Raw genomic sequence first — 18,811 nt, 5'->3', positions numbered from 1 at the left:
AGAATAGAATTCTTGTTAATTTTGATAATGCTGAGATGCATATACAGTTAGTGACCTTTAATCACCTGGATTTTTTTTTCTAATGCCCATATCTAAACACTAAGAAGGTAAATTAGATCTGAATACACAGACTATAATGACCTTCATAGAGGATTCTGCTCTTCATCCTTCCTAGTTGCCAGGAAGCAATGCTTGTTTGTTTAACACTAAGGTCTAGTCCACACTACAAAGTTTTGCCAGTTTAACTATACCAGTATAATTAAACCATCAAAATCTTCTTAACAGAGTAAGACCAGGTCTACACTACAAAATTTTATCAGTGTAGCTATGTCACTATGATGGTAACCCCTCCCACCCACTTCCAAGTAGACGCAGCTATACCAGCAAGAGTCCTTTTGCCAATATAAACTATGTCTCCATTAGGAGGTTCTCCCACTTTAGCTATACCAATACAGCTGTATCAGCAAAGCCATTCTAGTCTATACACACAGTTGTGTCAGTATAAGAGTGCTTATATCAGTATAGCATATACTAGTTCCCCAACCAGCATAAAATATACTGGAATAAGTACTTTTAAAGTGATATAATTACACCAAGGGCTTTTTTATTTGGCATAGCTATGTCGTCAAAACATTCTAATGCAGATTTGCCCTTAGATATGGCAGGAAGGCATTTCCAAATAGATGTGTTTTGAAGTGCGCCTTGTAAGCAAACCAATATTGTCTCATTCCACAGATGAGCAACCTCAATCACAATATTCTAACTCCAGATCCAGCATGCCAGAATTTGACTCTCTCCTGGATATTCATTATATCTGACAAGTAGAGATAAACATGAGCAAGGAGTTGCTCTCATTTTCTCTCTCTGCTTCCACAAATGAAGTCACAACAGAAGCAGCTCCTTACTCTTTATAATTTTTCTTTTAAGTCTATTTCATCTCATTCACCGGTTGCCCATAGCCTTCTTAGATTCAGTATTGGTTGCTTCTGGAAGTCCTCCTCCCTCATAAGAGCAGGTAGTGTGTGTAGAATGAGGTCGTTTAGTTCTAATCTCATCAAATGGGAGATGCTTGCTCAATGCAGGTCATGCAGACAGACTGTGCAGTGATTAGCTGTAGAAGAAATAAGCATTTCCTCCCTTCTTGGCTTTCAATATACTTAGCTTGTGTCTACGCACTGAAATTCCACTGGTCAAGTTAAACCAATAACCCATCTATTAACAGATAGAGACATTCAGCACAGAGGATTGTACTAGCTAAACTAAATCTTTTTTTTTTTTTTTTATTAAAGGCACAACTTCTGTATTTAGACCAGAGCTTGAAAGAAAAAAAATTGGGAACAAGTCCAGCAAATGCTTCTCCTGTGACAATCGTCATGCAGCAGAGGAGATGGCAAGATAAAGAGGACACATTTTACATAGTTGGCTCTGCTGCCTGCAAATGGCAAAAGGAAGAGTAGAATCCAGTAAAAAATTGAAGTATGAGGACAGACAAATCAGCACAATGCTAAAGGCTTATCTAGGTAGGAAGTTTATTGGCATAATTATACTAATATAACTCCCTGTGTATACAAACTCTTGTGGTAGCACTAGGAGGATTCTTGAACTGGATAGGAAGAAAGCAGAATTAGGAGTGTCAAGACATCACTGAAGAAACTCTTGGGAGGAGCAAGATAACAGGTCTGTGCTCTGCACTCTTTCACAACCTCAACAATACCTGGACTGCTGTCCCCTCAGGCAATCCTTGTCTACTTGAATTATGAAGGGAGTCCCAAATATTCTCTCTCCTCGTTTGTAGCCTACTCGGATGTCCCTTTGGTCTGAAATAGCCCCAACTTGTTAACATTCAGGGCACAATGCAAGACTCCTACTTTCTCATACTTACAGGGAGGGTTTAAAGGTATGGGATGACTGTGTTTGTTTTTTAATTTTATAATCTTACTCCCTTTTCATGAGGCTGATGATTGAGGGTAGGTTTTCTGTTTTAATCCTTTAAAATATTTAAGCCACAAAAATATGTTCAAATGCCTATGATTCTGGTGATAAGCCAGCAGAAAAGCCTATAAATAAAAATAAATACTTGACCCTGCAGTGAAGTCAGAATACTGAATTTGTGACATCACAACTGTCTCCATAACAACTAATAATTCTCAAACACAATATAACATCTCCACCGCAGAATCAAGAAGCAGCTGGGCTGCAATGGAAGAAATGTTCTTATTCAAAACACAAATCTTCAACAAAACAGGGAACATAAGATGTTACTGAAGGTAAGCTGCCTTTTGTATAGCTCCTATTTCGTTTGCCCAGTGTGAGACTCCTTTTAAATGCTCAATCATACATAAAAGGCCTGTTGAAGTGTATATACACAGTTCTACAATGAAAAATGGTCTAATACAAAATTGACGTTTTTCTAAAAGCGAAGGTGTTTTGAAGAGTGCACCTGTTCAACTTTCATTAAAGTACAAAAGAACAGTTCTACTTACACTTTGCTCCTAAGGAAGTCAACGTAGTCACATTTTCAAAAGTGCCCTATAAGACTTGAATCTTAGATGCAGAACTTAAAGAAAAACCTCTTCCAAGTTTTTGGGTATTTCAACACATCCAACAGATGAAATGTAAAGTTATGATTGCCATATAGCACATTCCAGGTTCAGAGCTCACAGTCCTTTATTTAGTTGGACCATGGCAGGGCCCTTACATATCAGACATGTTTTCAAAAAGCACTTGCCTAGCACAATACATTGCATATGCAAGAGTATGAGAATTGCTCAAGCATAGTTCTCATCTGCATCTAAAATCTGTTTTCTGAGTACAGCCACCTCCTTTGCCACATGTAAAATACCTGCTACCAGCAATTTCTCACATTTACAAACACCTGAAGTGTGTTCACGTAAAAGTGAGAATTAGTCTTTTTGAATCATACTTAGGGCTTTGGCTTAGACTGAATAATATTTAGTAATAAGAGCTAGTCACAGTTAAGTTTCTGATCAGAGGATACATATTAGTTTTACACACACAAAACTAAAATTACATTTGATACTGCAATCACAGATGTCTATTGATTCTAGTCACTCATTACACGGCTCAAGAAGGGAAGAGCAACGAAAATGTAGGAATTCCAATGTTCATTTGCTCAATTCAGGGTGTGTATCAAAGTTAAGTTGAATAAATGAGATCCTACATTTTTCAGCAAGTGTGAGGAAGCGGAAGCTCTGTGTGGCTTTCACCTACACCTATATAACTCCTGCATTTTAAATGGCAGCATCACAGAATTGAAATATTTTTAAAACTACGTTTAACATTGTACAACAGGATATTTTTATTCGCTGTCTCTTTTGTAACGTGCTTTGAGATCTACTGATAGAATACAAGACTGTTACTACAGCAGGGGTTCACAGTGATCCAAGGATTACTGCTGGGCCAAGGAACATTGCCAGGTGGTCATAGATATTGAGCTGTTGTGACCAGTCCAGGTCAATCCAGGTTTCCAGAGGCTATTTACCAATTAAACTTAAAAATAAAAAAACCCACCTCTCTGCACCCTACATTATACCATTTTCAGCCACTTTAACTGTGATCAACTTTACTGACTGCACCAAAACTGGAGGGCAGAACCAAACTCTAAAGCAACCAGATCTCTTAGCCTACACTATCCTTATGAATGGAAATCCTGTTTATAGCCTCTCATTGGTGTAATACTACACATTTTTGGGACAGAACTGAAAGTGGGGTGTTTGGAGAACAGAAATGGTAGCCAGCAGCGGTTCCCCACTGCTTTAAAGCTTGCTTTCATTTTTACTTCAACTCTCTGCAAGTAGTTCACATAACCAAATATTTCATATAACCAAGCACTACAGCCACTGCAAGGAAGATGTCCTCATGAAAATCTCTAGTTTAAGAAGTAGTCCACAACATGAAAAGTGCTTAAGAACCACCTGACCACAGATTCTAAGGAATGGCTGAATTGGGTTCCCCCCACTGAAGGTAAAATAGTAAACATATCTTTTCAAGTATTTTCCTGCAGTTACTGCCTCTGGAATGGAAGACCTGTAGGGTGGTGAGAACTCACATTTTGAAGTATATTTGTACATATTGATGAAGTGGCAGAAAATGCAGCTGTCATAATCCAAGAAAGAAGAAAAGGAAGTTGAAGTGGCATAGTCTCTCAATAAGAGAAGACACTATCATACATATTTAGGTAAATTATGTATTACACAGATATGTAGTTTGTAATGTTATGTATCAGAGATACAGCCAATTCCACTCCCCTCCACCCAAAAATAATTTCATATGCACAGCATTACCTGGGAGTTCTCAGAATTAAAGTGTCTGTATACAAAACAATACACCATTTCTGTGCCCAAGAACCAGGCAGATAACCTCAGATCAACATCTCAATGGACAGTGAAAAGGTTTGACCTGGCCTATATTTCATTTTCACATCTGAATGAGTTGGACAGACTAACTGGGCAAGTAACTCATCAACAAGCACTAAGAGATTTTTCTCACAATGCATGGGAAAATATATCAGTCATCCTCCATACACCAAGTATTTAAAAAAAACAGTCCTTTGTAAAAGAAAAAAGTTAAAATGTAGTTGCTGAGTGAGAAGCTCTTCACAAGACTCTGGGTATAACAATTTTCTTTAAGTTCTCAACTTCAGAATGAGTAAATTACTGCTTCATAGAGGTGAAGAGAGGTATCAGCAAGAACTACAAATATTTGCCATGAATTTTGGCAAGATCTGCAGAGATTCCTTCACTGTACCCTCACCCACAAGCCATTCAAAAAACTAGAAGCTATACAAAGATTTTTGTTTTCTCTTGTACTTGTCCCTAACTGTATTTGAATCCTTTGCTTCCCACCCATGCAAAACAAAAACAAAAACTCCCCAATAGGATACAGTTAAGGTAGTAAACAGACCAATTTAAACCACTGTTTGAACATTTCAGTTAATAAAAAACAAACATTTGAAGGTCAAGCACTCAGGATGTGAACTCAGGAGTTCAAACCTACACAAACAGCCTGGAAACCAGTTACAATAAAACACTATCTTTACTTTTCTCCCTCTTATTCATGGGATCATCTCACTAATCTCACAAGAAGGAAGCGTAAATCTTCCCTGTTGCATATGAATTAAGTATTTAGTCTTATTGTAAAATAATTTAACTTGTGCCCACCTTCACATAAATACAAATGATGGGAGTAGGGAGGATGACAGAAGTCTATCTTGTACATGCACGTTTTCAGAGGTTGACCAAAACCAATCATTATTATTCATTACATGCTAAGACCTGAACAAACACACAGTGAGAAACAGTCCCTGCCCTGTAGAGCTTACTATACCAAATAACCAGGGCCCTACCAAATGTATGGTCCATTTTGGTCAATTTCACTGTCATAGGATTTTTAAAATTGTAAATTTCATGATTTCAGCTATTTAAATCTGAAATTTTGCAGTGTTGTAATTGTTTGGGTCCTCACCCAAAAAGGAGATGGGAGAGGCCACATTATTGTATGGGGGGTTGCAGTACTGCTACCCTCTTCTGCACTGCTGCTGCCTTCAGACCTGGGCAGCTGGAGAGCGGCGGCTGCTGGCCAGGAGCCCAGTTCTGAAGGCAGAACCATAGCCAGCAGCAGAACAGAAGGATGGCATGGTACGGTATTGCCACCCTTACTTCTGCACTGCTGCCTGCATAACTGGGCCCTCAGTCAGCAGCTGCCACTCTCTGGCCGCCCAGCTCTGAAGGCAGCAGCACAGAAGTAAGGGTGGCATAGTATGATATTACCACACTTACTTCAGCGCTGCTGCTGGCGGGGTGCTGCCTTCAGAGCTGGGCACCTGGCCAACAGCCACTGCTCTCCAGCTGCCCAGCTCTGAAGGCAGCACAGACATAAGGGTGACAACACTGCAACCCCCCTAAAATAACCTTGTGATTCCCCTGCAACTCCCTTTCGGGTCAGGACCCGCAATTTGAGAAAGGCTGGTCTCCCCCGTGAAATGTGTATAGTATACGGTAAAAGCACACAAAATACCAGATTTCACAGCCTGACACGTGTTCTTCATGGCCGTGAATTTGTTAGGGCCCTACAAATAACAAAATCTAGCCACTGAATCTCCCTAAAATAATACTTTAAAACATCAATCCTCAGATTAGTAAACATCTGAGTCAATTAATTTTTGAGATATCACTCCAAAAATAACTGATTTTTCTACACAGGTAAGATGCCCTCAACATTTCCCTCAATTTTTTCCGCTGACTGAGGATCACACACAAGAAGTTTCAAGCAGATTGGTTTAGATTTGACCAAGTTAGAAAGGGCTTATTGGTTCACAGTCATGCTTACAACACTAATCAAAATCTTAACTACTGAAGGACTACCCTTCTACAAGTTGTAAGACAAGATGGGTCATTCTGTGCTTCGTAAGCTAATTCCTTTTGTTGCTACAAAGTTTACTGCCCATAACTATTCAAAACTTAGTTCACAGGCAGAAAAACACATTTACTTAGACCTACGCTTAATAAGCTTTAGTGTAAATGTATTTATATTAAATCAGGTTGCAAGACCCATAGCTAGGTCCAGCCTGCAGTTATAACTACCGTGTTGAGGATAATGTTACAGTGCTGTAGTTCTCCAACATGGACAGGACATATGTTTTAATCAGATTCACAAATAGAGTTATAAGATTGGACTTTAGCAGGAATTTAGTACAATTTCAGAACACAGATCAGCCCCAACTACACAGGCACTACTATGTGGTAATTGGGTTCCACAACATAGACTAAGACCTAAATTCAACATCACAGTGAGATAAACTGAGGAAGCTCTTACCTCTCAGTGACAGAGTCATTTTAGTCTATCTGCAGACTCAAAGTGCATCATTTTACAGTATCAAGGTTATCCTCACAATTAGAAGAGGAAACAGCTTTACATATTTGTGTTCTAGAATTGTGCTAAGCCCTACAGACATCCTGTATTGTATCACAATTCCAGAACATACTTAAAACCCACAGAGTCCTTTCATGGAGCTAGATGCAGCAGGGTCTGGAGTTTCCACCACAAGTTTCTTCTATAGGGACAGAAGCAGCAATGGTGGTTGAAACCCCCCACCCCCACCCCCACACACCCCTACCTCTTCATAGGGCTGGAGACCTTTCCAGAGCAGGAAGTGGAGTTTCCACCCCTTTACCCGCCTTTTCAAAGTAGATAAGAAGCAGTTGGTGGGGGAAGGGAAACCTTGCAATTCCTCAGTGGAGTTGGAGATGGGCAGGGTGGAGGATGGATGTCTTCGTCCTTGGACCCCAACATAAGAACTGATGAGCACTAGGCAGTAGACGATGAAGACTGACATCTCAGGACCTATACAAAGGGCCTAGAGAGCACTGGGAATTGGCTGGAAGTGGAGGTGTAAGTGGGAGAAATGCCGCCTTCTGCTTCAAGCGCAAGGCACATTTCCTTGACCTTGTTTTGGTAGGGTTTTGAAAATATATATGGTTTGTTAGAGAAGACAAGACATTCCACTGCATTCCTAGGGAGAGAGGAACACAAACATGTGACAAATGTGTATCACACTGCTTAATGCACTACTGGAACATTCTCAGATATTAAGGGGATAAGCGTAGTATAAGAACCTAAACAGAAAAGAATTTCTGTTATCCAGTGTCAGGGGATGGGGGAAAATGTGCACAACCTACAATGCCTCCTACCAACCCTGTATGCTGCTCCTATTTGTGTGGGTTGAGAAGCCAGGAAGACGTGGTCAAAAAAATTAATTTGGTGTGGGGACTTGGAAGCATATTTTTCAAGACTGCTCTTATTCAGTTTGGTGAAAACTGCAGAGACTTCAGTTGACTGTGTTCCTTATGCTGTCTCCCCTCTAGCTTGTTTTGGAGAGGGGAAGCTCTGAACTAACACCTCCGCAGCTCAGGCCACAGACATAAGATCCCGCCCAGAGAAGGTCTAGATGACATGTGGTGGTTTAATATAGCAGCTATTGGAATCTTGTTTACTCTAGCACAGCGGTTTTCAACTGGGGATCCAGGACCCCCTGGGTGGCCAAGGGACCCCACGGGTGGCCAAGGGACCCCACAGCTGAAACCCAGAGCCCAAGCCCCAACGCCTGCCGCTGCAAGGCCAAAAGCCAGAGCCCCAGTGCCAGACCAGGGGGTGGCACATCGGAGGCAGAAAGCTCGGAGTCAGGCAGTGCGGACAGCTGCTGTTCTGGCTGGTGTCATGGAGCAGGCAGCCATGGCGTTCCCCTGTCTGCTGCTGGTGCCCAGGGTTGCGGCTGCTCCTCAGCTCACACAGCCGGTTAGAGCGGCCTAGGCGGGGGACCCCATACTGTGGCCAGCAGAGCCCTTGGGGAGCAGTAACCACAGGGGAGCCTTCCTGGCACCCAGCCCCTAGTATCCCCTACCCTGCACCTTGAGCTACTCGCTTGCCCGCACACAGCCCCTAGCAGTTTTCAAACTTTTTGAGCTGACCCACACACACACACACACCCCAGACAGACTGGATGGCATACTGACGTGAGTCTGAGGGTGGAGATGGTGCTGTCTTCCTGGACCCTGCTGTACGGAGCTGACCCAAGCCGCGCCGGCCTCCCCCCCAAAATAGAAACCAAACTACGCCTATGCCTGAGAGCTCACCCCCAGCCCTGAGTCATCCTCTCCCACCCCATCCCCGCTGGGTGCTGGAGTTTTGATAGCATGTTGAGGGGGACCTCAGAAAGAAAAAGGTTGAACCCCTGCTGTAGTACTCCCACTCTAATATAGGTGGAGCTGCACCGAACAGTACTGCAATAGTGGGAGGCTTGTTTGTTTTGGGGGTTTTTAAGGGCTTGTGTATACTCAACTTGCCCAGAGCCATAAAGAGAGATGGTGTGTGGAAATGGCAGTGAAAACTGGAAGCTCCTGGCTCCCAACCCAGTGTTAAGAACACAGAAGCTTAGATTCTGAAGAATCTTGAAAGATGGCCCTAAAGCTGCAGAATTCCAAGGTTTCTCATCACAAGCGGTCTAAAACACTCTGAAGTAGTGTGATAACAAGTCAATGATATCAGAGGCCCAAACTTCAATAAAAGGATGACTGAAACCTACTGGTAAACTCTATTTGTTCATTTATATTCCCTTGAGCTATTCAAACAGTTATAAATGTTTAAGTTGTGCACTTCAGCTCCATCTTAGTGAATTTTACATTGGTCTTGAAATAAGGTGCACCACAGACTAGTCCCACATTTTTAAATGGTCTAGCCTTCTTTCCAAACCAGGAAGACTAAGCGTAAGAAATACACAAGTAGGAGGAGGAAAGAAAGGAAAAAAAAACGTGGTGGGGGACAGCGCGAGCAGTATTTGCAGTGAAGTTGTTTGCTGGCACCACCAAGCTGCGTGCTGCTCCTCAGATACCCCAAATCGCCTTAAAAAATAGAATTCAAGTTTTTTTGTTTTATAGTTTCAGCTTCCATAAGAAATAGACAAATTAAAATGAAAATGATACCCTTATTGGTGCTAGAGATCAGCAGGGTAAGAAACAGAATTGTGACTAAAATACACTTTGCAAGGCACATCTGCAGTAGGATTCCTGGAATAAGTTTAAGTCACATTTTTATTCAAGAGATGATTAATAATAAAGAAATGACTAATTCATGAGATGTCTTAGTCATTTCTACCATTATCACATGCTCCTCCCCTTGATAAAATCCAAGTTGTACAAACCTGCTACTTTGCATGAGCATGGTCAGGCACAAATTAGTAAATCACATGTTATCTGAAATAAAACAATCAGAGGAGGAACAAATGGTGAGGCAGTTTGATGCAAGGAGGACAGTGCCTCATACTAGTCTTTTAACCTGAGAAAGACAAGCAAAATTAGGGTAAGTCTCCAACCTCAATGAACAGCATTTTGTCCATTTAAAAGAAGTCTGAATATTACAATGCTTACCATTTCAAGGTATTATCTGTACACATCTTTCTTCTCCAAAACACTGTTCTAAGTCCTACAGTGTAAATTTTGTGATTTCAAAATAAAATGTTTAAAAAAATCTGAGCTACTTCACATGCAGTACAATTCAAATTCAAATTCCAACAAAAGTACATAATGAGTGAAAGCTTTAATGGTGATGCATGATTTATAGATTAACAAGATCACTCTCTGAAATAGGTTTAAATGCAGCAAGCTAGCTGGCAACTTTGTCTAATAATTTTAAAGAAACAGATATTAACTACACCTGTCTAAGCCCCACTTCCCACCTGTGGTTTTTGCAATCTCATTTTCTTTTTTATTAAAAAAGGTTTCTCTCTCCAATTTGCTGTGTGAAAGATGTTCACACACAGGAAGCCAATTAGATCCTTGTCTACATCAGACCTTTTTTTCATAAAGATTCCTATCACTAGTAGCTGTAGTGCAACCAAGGTACCACTAAAGATTTGTCTTTGAATATCTGTTTTGTCTAACCCTACTTAAAGCAGGTCTACATATTACACTGTAGTTAAAAATTCTGACAGCCACCAGCACCTTATTCATACTAGCACTCTCATTATTGCTACCATTGGTGGAGATGCACAGGGGGTATTAATGGTGAGACTTTAAGAAAAAAGTTTAGTTCCTATACAGTTTAACTGAATATATAGGGTATACAGTGAAGCTGATTATACAGAAAATGTAGTCAGATACACAAAACAAACAAACTGAAAAAACAGAGTAAGATTTTTCTTGAACTTCACAGATCATATATCTTAGGGGAGGACTGAAATGTTAAAAGGCCAAAAAACTTCCACACAAAAATGTAATTTATAATTTGATGGTCTCCCTTCAAGTAGAAAGGCAGAAACTCTGCTACAAACATCTATTAATAAAACTTGTCACTTACATAGCACTTCAATCTTCAAAACACTGTACAAAACATTAACTAATTATCTCCTCTCTGACTCCACAACACATCTGAGAGACTGGTATTTATGATCCCCATTTTACAGATGTAGCCTAAGGTCACATAGCAAGTCAACTCAGTGACAGAGCCAGGAATGGAACTCAGGAACTCCTGGATCCCAACCTACTGCTTAATCACTAAACAATAATGCCCAGTAGCCTCAGTCAAAATCATTAATACAAGTAGCCATTAGCAATTCATTAACATCCTCTTTCCCACAAGAAATTTGTAGGATGCTAATGAAGACCTACTGAAAAATAACCTGACGAATTTGGACATTAGCTGACTCCAGTTCTGCTAGACAGTTGTGCAGTCTACCAAAGGTAGGGAAAGGAATTAACACAGAAATTTTAAGTATTTTCTCTCTAGGAATAGAAATGATGAAGTGTTACAGAGTCTGTGAGGCTCTTATCCTCAAGGCTTAATAAAGTTAATGCACCCAACTGTGAAAAGGAAAAATAATCACATTTACAGAACTTCCTTTAATTAGCAGCTGTGGAATTTAGACAGGTTCCAAGTGAAGTATAACTAATGTAGGAACATAAAGGGAAAGCTTACAGGATAAAATTAAATGTATGTGATTCCCTCCCCATTTCTACTGCTGTACTCAATGCGATGCAAGCCCACACTTGGGCTGCAATGTATTGCAACACATCACAAGAGGAACATGGTGATAAAAATTGTTAATGCAGAAGAGAATCTCTGCAGTATCAAGCAGCCAGTCAGTACTGTAAGTCTACACAATGACATAAGAGTCCTGCATTCACAGGATACCAGCTCTGTACACAGAGCAAGTAATATCAAGTTTGAAGCAATCGTTTTAAACTTAATTTTGCTTAAAGGTTCAATCCTGCTTTTATTAACCATGTAAATGGCACTTACTTGTATTACACGGATTAGAAATATGCATCTCATACAAACCTTTGTCATCTACAAGGACCAGAACTGTGACTGCTTCTCTTAAGATGGTATGCAGTTTTAGTTATGTTCAAGTAATTGAGTATAGAGTAACTCCTCACTTAAACTTGCACGTTAAGTCGTGTAAATTCTTTTTAAACTCCTTGAAGTTCACAAAGGAATCAGGACTTGGTGAAAGTGAGTGAAAAATTACCACTTCCCACAAACTCTACAACTCAGCCATACTCCACTAGGCATGCCAAATTTTGTTACGGCTATGCACATCAAGGTCAACCCACTGAAGAGGGCAACTAATTACTGCAAATTTTTCACAAAATTGGGCAAGCAGATGGGGGGTGGGCGGGGGAGACTCAAAGAAGAATGAAAGGCCTATGGAAAGGATGAACAATATTCCACTTTTACAGGAAAAAAGGTACGACGATAGATCATAACAAAAATATAAATTTAGACACCCCATTCAATCAAGCTTTTCTGCACGTTTAAACTTGTGTCAGATAAGAACTACAACTAGAATGGGTTCTCTTTTTAAACACAACAATGGCTATTCTGATTGGACCATTGTGCTTTAAGTAATGAAAATGCTTCCAAAATCTCATTTTCTAAACAAAGTATTCATCAATCATCAGAACCTTGACTACAAGCAGGAACTATACCACTATGTTTATGTAATATTCTGGTACATTCCAATACATAGCACAGAATAATTGATGCTATACCGGGCTTAATACCTAGAGATCAGATTTGAAAATTGCATCAATTTCCCCATATATACACACCAAGTTAAGCAGAAGCAGTGCTAAACATCACTACTCAACAACTTAAGTGTCAGAATCTAACCATTTGCTTCCTAAAGACTTCAGATTTGCTTGAATTAGGACTATAGAAAGTTTTTTGTTTTTTTTTTTTATATATCTAGTCACTAGTGGCAAGAGAAAAGCTTTCTCTGGAAAGGCTGGAGGCCCAAAAGATTATTTCCTTTCATTTAAAAAGTTAGCAAACTTCTAGATTTTGTAATTGCAAATATAACCTTCCAAATGTGAACTAATACACTGTTGTCTTCCCGAGTCTGCAGAGAGGAGGAGCAGCAGTTACTGCCAGCATTTCACAGCTCTCCTAACCACTGAAGTAAAACTTACAAGCCTTTGGTCATTTTCACCTGTGAAAGTCAGAGCCTTCTTGGTAGGTGAAACTGTCAAGAATCATGTCAGCTTCACTCTGCTGCCAGAAAACCAGAAAACCAGAAAACTCTGGAGGGATAAGAGAAAAATTCTTTGTCTCTTCCATCACATGGAAAAAGCAGGATAAAGTTTCAAGTTTATCAGACATCTACTTGCCAGAGACTGATATCGAAAATGGAACCTCACTCAAGATCCACTGAAAGCACCTTGATAGCAATTGCAGCTGGGGTGGGAAATGGGCTTCTTGTCCAGATGTTGCTGCTGGTTTGGACTGGTGGAGCCACCTTCCATTCTAATCATGTGGGAGGGTTCAGTAAAATTTTAAGCCATAACCTTAAGTATACATCAGATTGAGGTAGACAGATTTGTTTTAGCATGTAAATGGTAAAATGCTAGGTTCGTAAACCCCAGGTCAGGCCTATGACAATACAAGGCCAGAGTCCAGCAATCCATCCTTTAAGAATTACTAAATTGTCAGTTAGAATCAAATTTTTGTTTGCAGGATGTTATGTACATTTTTATCATCTTGGATAAAATATCTACAGCCTCAGCAGTGGTTAAATTGCTGCTATAAAGGAAATTGTCCTCAGATAAATGGTTTCTCTATGAGAAGGTTTCACTGCTACACCTCACCCCAGGTCAATAAATCAAATTAACTGCACCTTGTCCTCTGGCCGGTTACATCATCAGTTTGACCACATCTTGCGAAGCGAGTGCAAAAACATATGCTATTTAAGGCATGAAATCATATTACTGCTTTTTGTCCAGCCAACCTCGTGCTGCTGGTCTGTGAAGCAGTCAGTCACCTGAACAGTCTCATTATAGCTTCTACAGATCTTTTCTTGCAGTGTTCAAGGCCTGTCTTTACCAAGGATGAGCGGGGGGAAAATAGGTAGTAGCGAGACTGATTATTTTAAAATTAAAATGCTTTTCATTAACTGAAGTCTAGTATTTTTTTTTACAAATTAACCTTCAAAGGAAACTCTACAAAATAAGCTGACTGCACTATTACATGAACTCTTCTAAGCCATGCTTCAAAGATGTTTACATGCTAATCTGATACGGCTAGTGTAAGATACCCTTCGGTCAGGCCCTTTTCCTCCACAGTTGAAAACAATGATCTCCACTGAGAAACCACAGTTTTATCAACCCTAATGCTACATTAAAATAAAATGACTCCATTACCTCCCTTGAAAAAGGAGTCCATTTTGCTTGTTGTCAAATTGCCTGGTGTCTGGCTAAAACATATAGTTAGCCTTGACAATTTAAAGGGGGGGGGAAATATTTTTCAATTTTCACTCAGCCAACTATGGCAAGCAAACATAGAAAACTTGTTTTTGTTTTCTTTTATTCCCAAATTCAATTAAAAATAACTCAGAAGTGCCAGGGACTGACAAAAGCTTCAAACACACAGGACTGCTATACAGCATCCACATTTTAAACACTGATGAAAAAGAGGTTTATTTTATTTACTGTTGTATGATCCAGTGTGTTACAAAATTAAAAATTCAAGATTAGGTTCTGAGTATCTGACGGTAGGAGGGAGGCTTTTTAGATTTTGAAAGTGTTCTCACAGCCCCATGAAGTACAAATTAAAGTCAACTCCTTTAAAAAAAAAAGTAAATCGGGGACAAAGGGATGAAAAATGCTCAATACTCACTGAAAAGCAGTTATGGAAGGGGCAGCTTTACAGTCTTGTGTTGCTATAAATTAAAAATAAGCCCTTTATTTAAAAGACATGAGTGTGTGAGAAGCTGTGAGCAGTTCTGATGCTGCTCAGGCCCCAGGAGGGTTTTGTTTTTGCTCGCGGGGGTGGGATGGGGGGTCATTTCGGTTATTAGTAAATAAATCAAGCAGCAGAGAGTGAGGCCTAGGCGTCTGCCAGAGGAGTCAGGGCCTACCTCTTCCTCCCCCCTCCCCTCCCCACACAGCCTGGGTTTGATCTCTGGGCCCTGTGGGTTGCCAAGAAAATTTTTAAAAAAAGCGAGAGAGCAAGAAAGAAGAATCATATTGAACCACACAAGCACATGGGGCGAATGTAAAATATAAACACGGCTTTGGGCTCTGAGTGGCTGTTATTAAAGGTCTGAATTACTAAACATGAGAGGCGGGGAAACTCAGGCGGCCATTTCAATAATATAAACCTCCCCGAATTAGACATTATTCAAATGAGAGACACACACAGAGAGGGAGAGCGAGCCCGGCCCCGCACCCCTGGCAGCCAGCCTGCCACCCCACCCACCAACGCTGCCACCCCACGCACCCCTCGCTGGGGGAGGGGGCCCTCAGAGCATCGCTGTTGGACACCCCCGGGGGCCAATGCCGGAGCGCCCCGCACTGCGCTGCTCGGGCTCCCTCACGCCTAAGGAAACGGGGAGATGCCAGGGCAACCTAGCCCCCTGGGTAACAGATTTCCCCCCCCCCCAGCCCTTCACCACCAGGGAGACTCCCCCCACAGAGAGTGGAGCGGGACTGAAACACCTTCGCTGTGGGGGGCGGAGGGAGGCCGCCGCCAAGCTCCCCTCCCTCCCCGGGCCCTCCGCACCCAGCCCCCCGCTGCAGGCAGGCCTGGGGCTCTGGGGAAATAACGCTGCCCGAGGACGGTGGGCTGAGAAGCCAACCGCCCCCCGCCGCCGCCGCCGCCGCCCAAAAAATCCCCACGCCCCAACCCGCTCCCCGCCCGGAGCAACAGCGCGGAGGGGACCTCGCTGTTGGGAGGGAGGATGCGGGGTGCTCGCCCCCCAGCTCCGGGCTCAGCCCCCCAGCTCCCTGCCCGAGCCGGGCCCACTCCGCCATGAATATGTAAAGCGGCTTTATTGTGGGCGTGCGGCCGCTGCCGGCCCGGCCCGGCCCGGCGGCCTCTGCCCGGGTTTGGGGGCGGGCAGGCGCCCCCGTGCCCCCCGCGCCCCTGTGTGTGTTCCCCGCACGGGGAGGCTGCCGCCGCCCCCGCTCCCCCCTGTGCCGTTAATTATAATAATCCGGAGTACTAATAAATTATGCTAAGCGGGGCGGGCGGGCGGCGGGGGGGCCGCGCGCGCGAGTATGAATATGAATATGTAAAACGCAGTAATGATTACCTGCCGCCGCCACCGCCGCCGCCGAACTCTCATCTTGACTCGCTGCTCCTCCGTCCGCCATTTTGAATATTTTAACCAAAATCGGCCGCCCGATAAACCCTCCCTCGCTCCCTGCCCCCCCGCCCGCTCCAATCGCGCAGCCGCCGTCTCCCCTCGCCTTCTCCCCCGCCCTGACACTGGCACACGGCCTTTGCGCATGCGCGTTCTGCCCCTGCCCCTCCCTCGCGGGCGACCGCTTCACGCTTGCGCCATCCGCCCTTCCTTCTCGCTAGTCCATTACTCCCGACCCCCCCCGTGTTTACCCTGCCAGCACCTCTGCGCATGCGCCACTTCCTCTGCCATTCACCTCTGCTCCAGCCTTCGTTGACATATAATCGGCCTCGACACGCGCGCCACCCCGTTGCCCACCACCCCACTAGAGAGTGCGCCCTTGGGCAGGGCGAGTGATTGGCTGGGACTGCGCTGTCAGGTGCTCCTTGTCTGCTTTCTGGGGGCTCATTCCAGCTCGAGAGCAGCAGGGCAGACCCCGCCCCAGCAGAGGTGCATTGTGCCACCGACACGTTGGCATATTGGTGTATTGCTGCTGTGTGATGGGATTGATCGCTTCTGTAGGGTCACCAGACAGCAAGTGTGAAAAAACGGGACGGGGGTGGGGGTAATAGGAGTCCATATAAGAAAAAGCCCCAGATATCGGGACTGTCCTTATAAAATCAAGATATCTGGTCATCCGGGGGGGGTCCAAGGGTATTAAAACCATCCATGCCAATTTCATTTCTAGCTGGGAGTGGGTCTGAAGGACAGAAATTGTCCAATGTGCATGGCCAGATAGACAAGGAGGCAAGCTCGGGGGGCGGGGGACACACTGGTCCCTATCACCTAAGGCTGAGCCCATGGAGTAAGCACCTGCATGTGGCTGTTGCACCATGTTTTGATATATATATATATATATATATAATAAAACTGACAATCAAAGGAGACCCCTTGTACTCATGCAAAGCTTGCAGCAAGGTAAGGGCCAAAGCGGGTTAAAAAGGACAAGAACACCAGACACATTAAAAGAAGAAATGCTTGCGGCATATTCTGATTTAGTTTTTATTAACTATTTTACTGCCAGCAAGCTGCGGGGGAGTAGCATAAATAGGAATCACAGTAAATAAAATAGATAATCCTAAATGAAAACATTTTCAAATATAATGGTTAGACCGATGAAGCATCAAAAAAAGCAAAATCTGCAAGTGGTATTCTGTGAAAATACCCATCACAACTGTTTTTTTTTTTTTTTTTTTTTATTGAAACAGAAAAGAAATTTATTTGTAACAGTTACAGAGAGTACAAAAGGATAAAGAAAAACTTAGCAACAAAACAACGCAATCAGAAGGTATAACACAACAGCTTTCAGGAGGGAGAGGTGTTCAGGTTAGCCCAGGCCCAGAGCGGGGGGGCTTCCTCGACACTCGTGGTCTTCCACCCTCCTGAGTTACCTGGTGGCCTAGAGCGGGGGGGCTTCCTCGACACTCGTGGTCTTCCACCCTCTCGAGTTACCTAGTGCCACGCCCAGGGTCACCGACCCTCCCTCTCCTGAGAGTGCCCGACAAGATGGGCACGGCTGCGGGGTGGGTGGTTGGGAGGGAGGGGGGTCCCATCACAACTGTTATGTGCAAGACAGGTACGCCCCAAGCTCAAAATGGAATTAATCCCCTATGTATAAAAGGGAATTGAATAATAAGAAAATTAAATAGCAGAACCTTCAATTCTGTGCAGCGCAGGGTGTGTGAGTGGTGGTCTTTCATATCTTCAGAGAAGAACAATTACAGGAAAGTAATTTTCTCTTTAAAGAAACCCATCATAACACATCTCCAGTCTTGGACAACACAAAACTCCAGGGAGATCTCTCTCAAACAAATACTTTAACCTCTTCCATACTCTGCATCAAATTTGACTGGCCTAAAAGGAAAAGAGAGTCAGACTTTGTGCCTCACTCATCAAAAGTAGACAGTGTATATTGGGGTCTACAGCTAAAATTGGCTTTATGTTAAAAACTTCCATAGCCTTATAAAGAAGGGTGGACAATAATCTTAAACAGGTGAGGTGACAAAACATTGCTGGTCAGTCATGTTGCTGAGTTTAAAAATTCAGCAGAATTAAGTTAAAATGATTAATAACTTTAATCGTATTCCTTATAATATTTTGTTGCACACATCTACACACAAAGGCCAGGAATATCATACCCCATATAAAGAAAAAGAAGAAACTGAGGAGAGTCTATGCAATATTTTTCACTAAGGGCCTGATCTGAAACCCAGTACGAGTCTTTCCATTGACTTCAATAGACCTTTTTGGATCAGATCCCAAAACAACAACATAAAACTCCAATCAGTTTCACTGCCAATATTCAAAACTCTGGGTAACAGTGACACTGGGAAGAATCGTATCTTGCATGCTGCTACTGGAAAAAGTTATGAATAGCAGCAGAGGCAGATACTGGAGGATATAAAAAAGAGAGGCATAGGAAAGGTTAGAGCAGAGCTGCCCCATAAGGGCTGCATCAGAAATTTTTTTTTTTTAAAACAGTCCTAGGAGTGTTCCTCAGAGTATGTGATTTTTGTTCCTTCATAAAGTCTTCTAATATCCCAGAATATATTGGTGGAAATTGACTCTGCTATGGAATGGTAAAGAAAGGCCTTCTAATCACATTGATTCCATATCTAC

The 18,811-nt window shown here is 42.6% G+C and overlaps 1 protein-coding gene across 3 annotated transcripts in view; it reads right to left on the bottom strand.

Moving 5' to 3' along the window:
* Window positions 1-16,196, bottom strand: part of POU2F1 (POU class 2 homeobox 1) — a 174,583-nt gene extending 158,387 nt beyond the window's left edge. For all 3 annotated transcript variants that reach the window (XM_048869595.2, XM_048869625.2, XM_048869614.2), the window contains exon 1: window positions 16,103-16,196. In XM_048869595.2, coding sequence (XP_048725552.1) covers window positions 16,103-16,163 — 61 coding nt within the window. In that variant the 5' untranslated portion in view covers window positions 16,164-16,196. The remainder of the gene's footprint in view (window positions 1-16,102) is intronic.
* Window positions 16,197-18,811: the final 2,615 nt, after the last annotated feature.

The sequence above is a fragment of the Caretta caretta genome, chromosome 1, assembly GCF_965140235.1.
Source record: "Caretta caretta isolate rCarCar2 chromosome 1, rCarCar1.hap1, whole genome shotgun sequence".
In the NCBI taxonomy this organism is placed as follows: Eukaryota; Metazoa; Chordata; order Testudines; family Cheloniidae; genus Caretta; species Caretta caretta.
The sequence above is the reverse complement of the archived record's forward strand: the minus strand, read 5'-3'. Positions and strand labels throughout refer to the sequence as shown.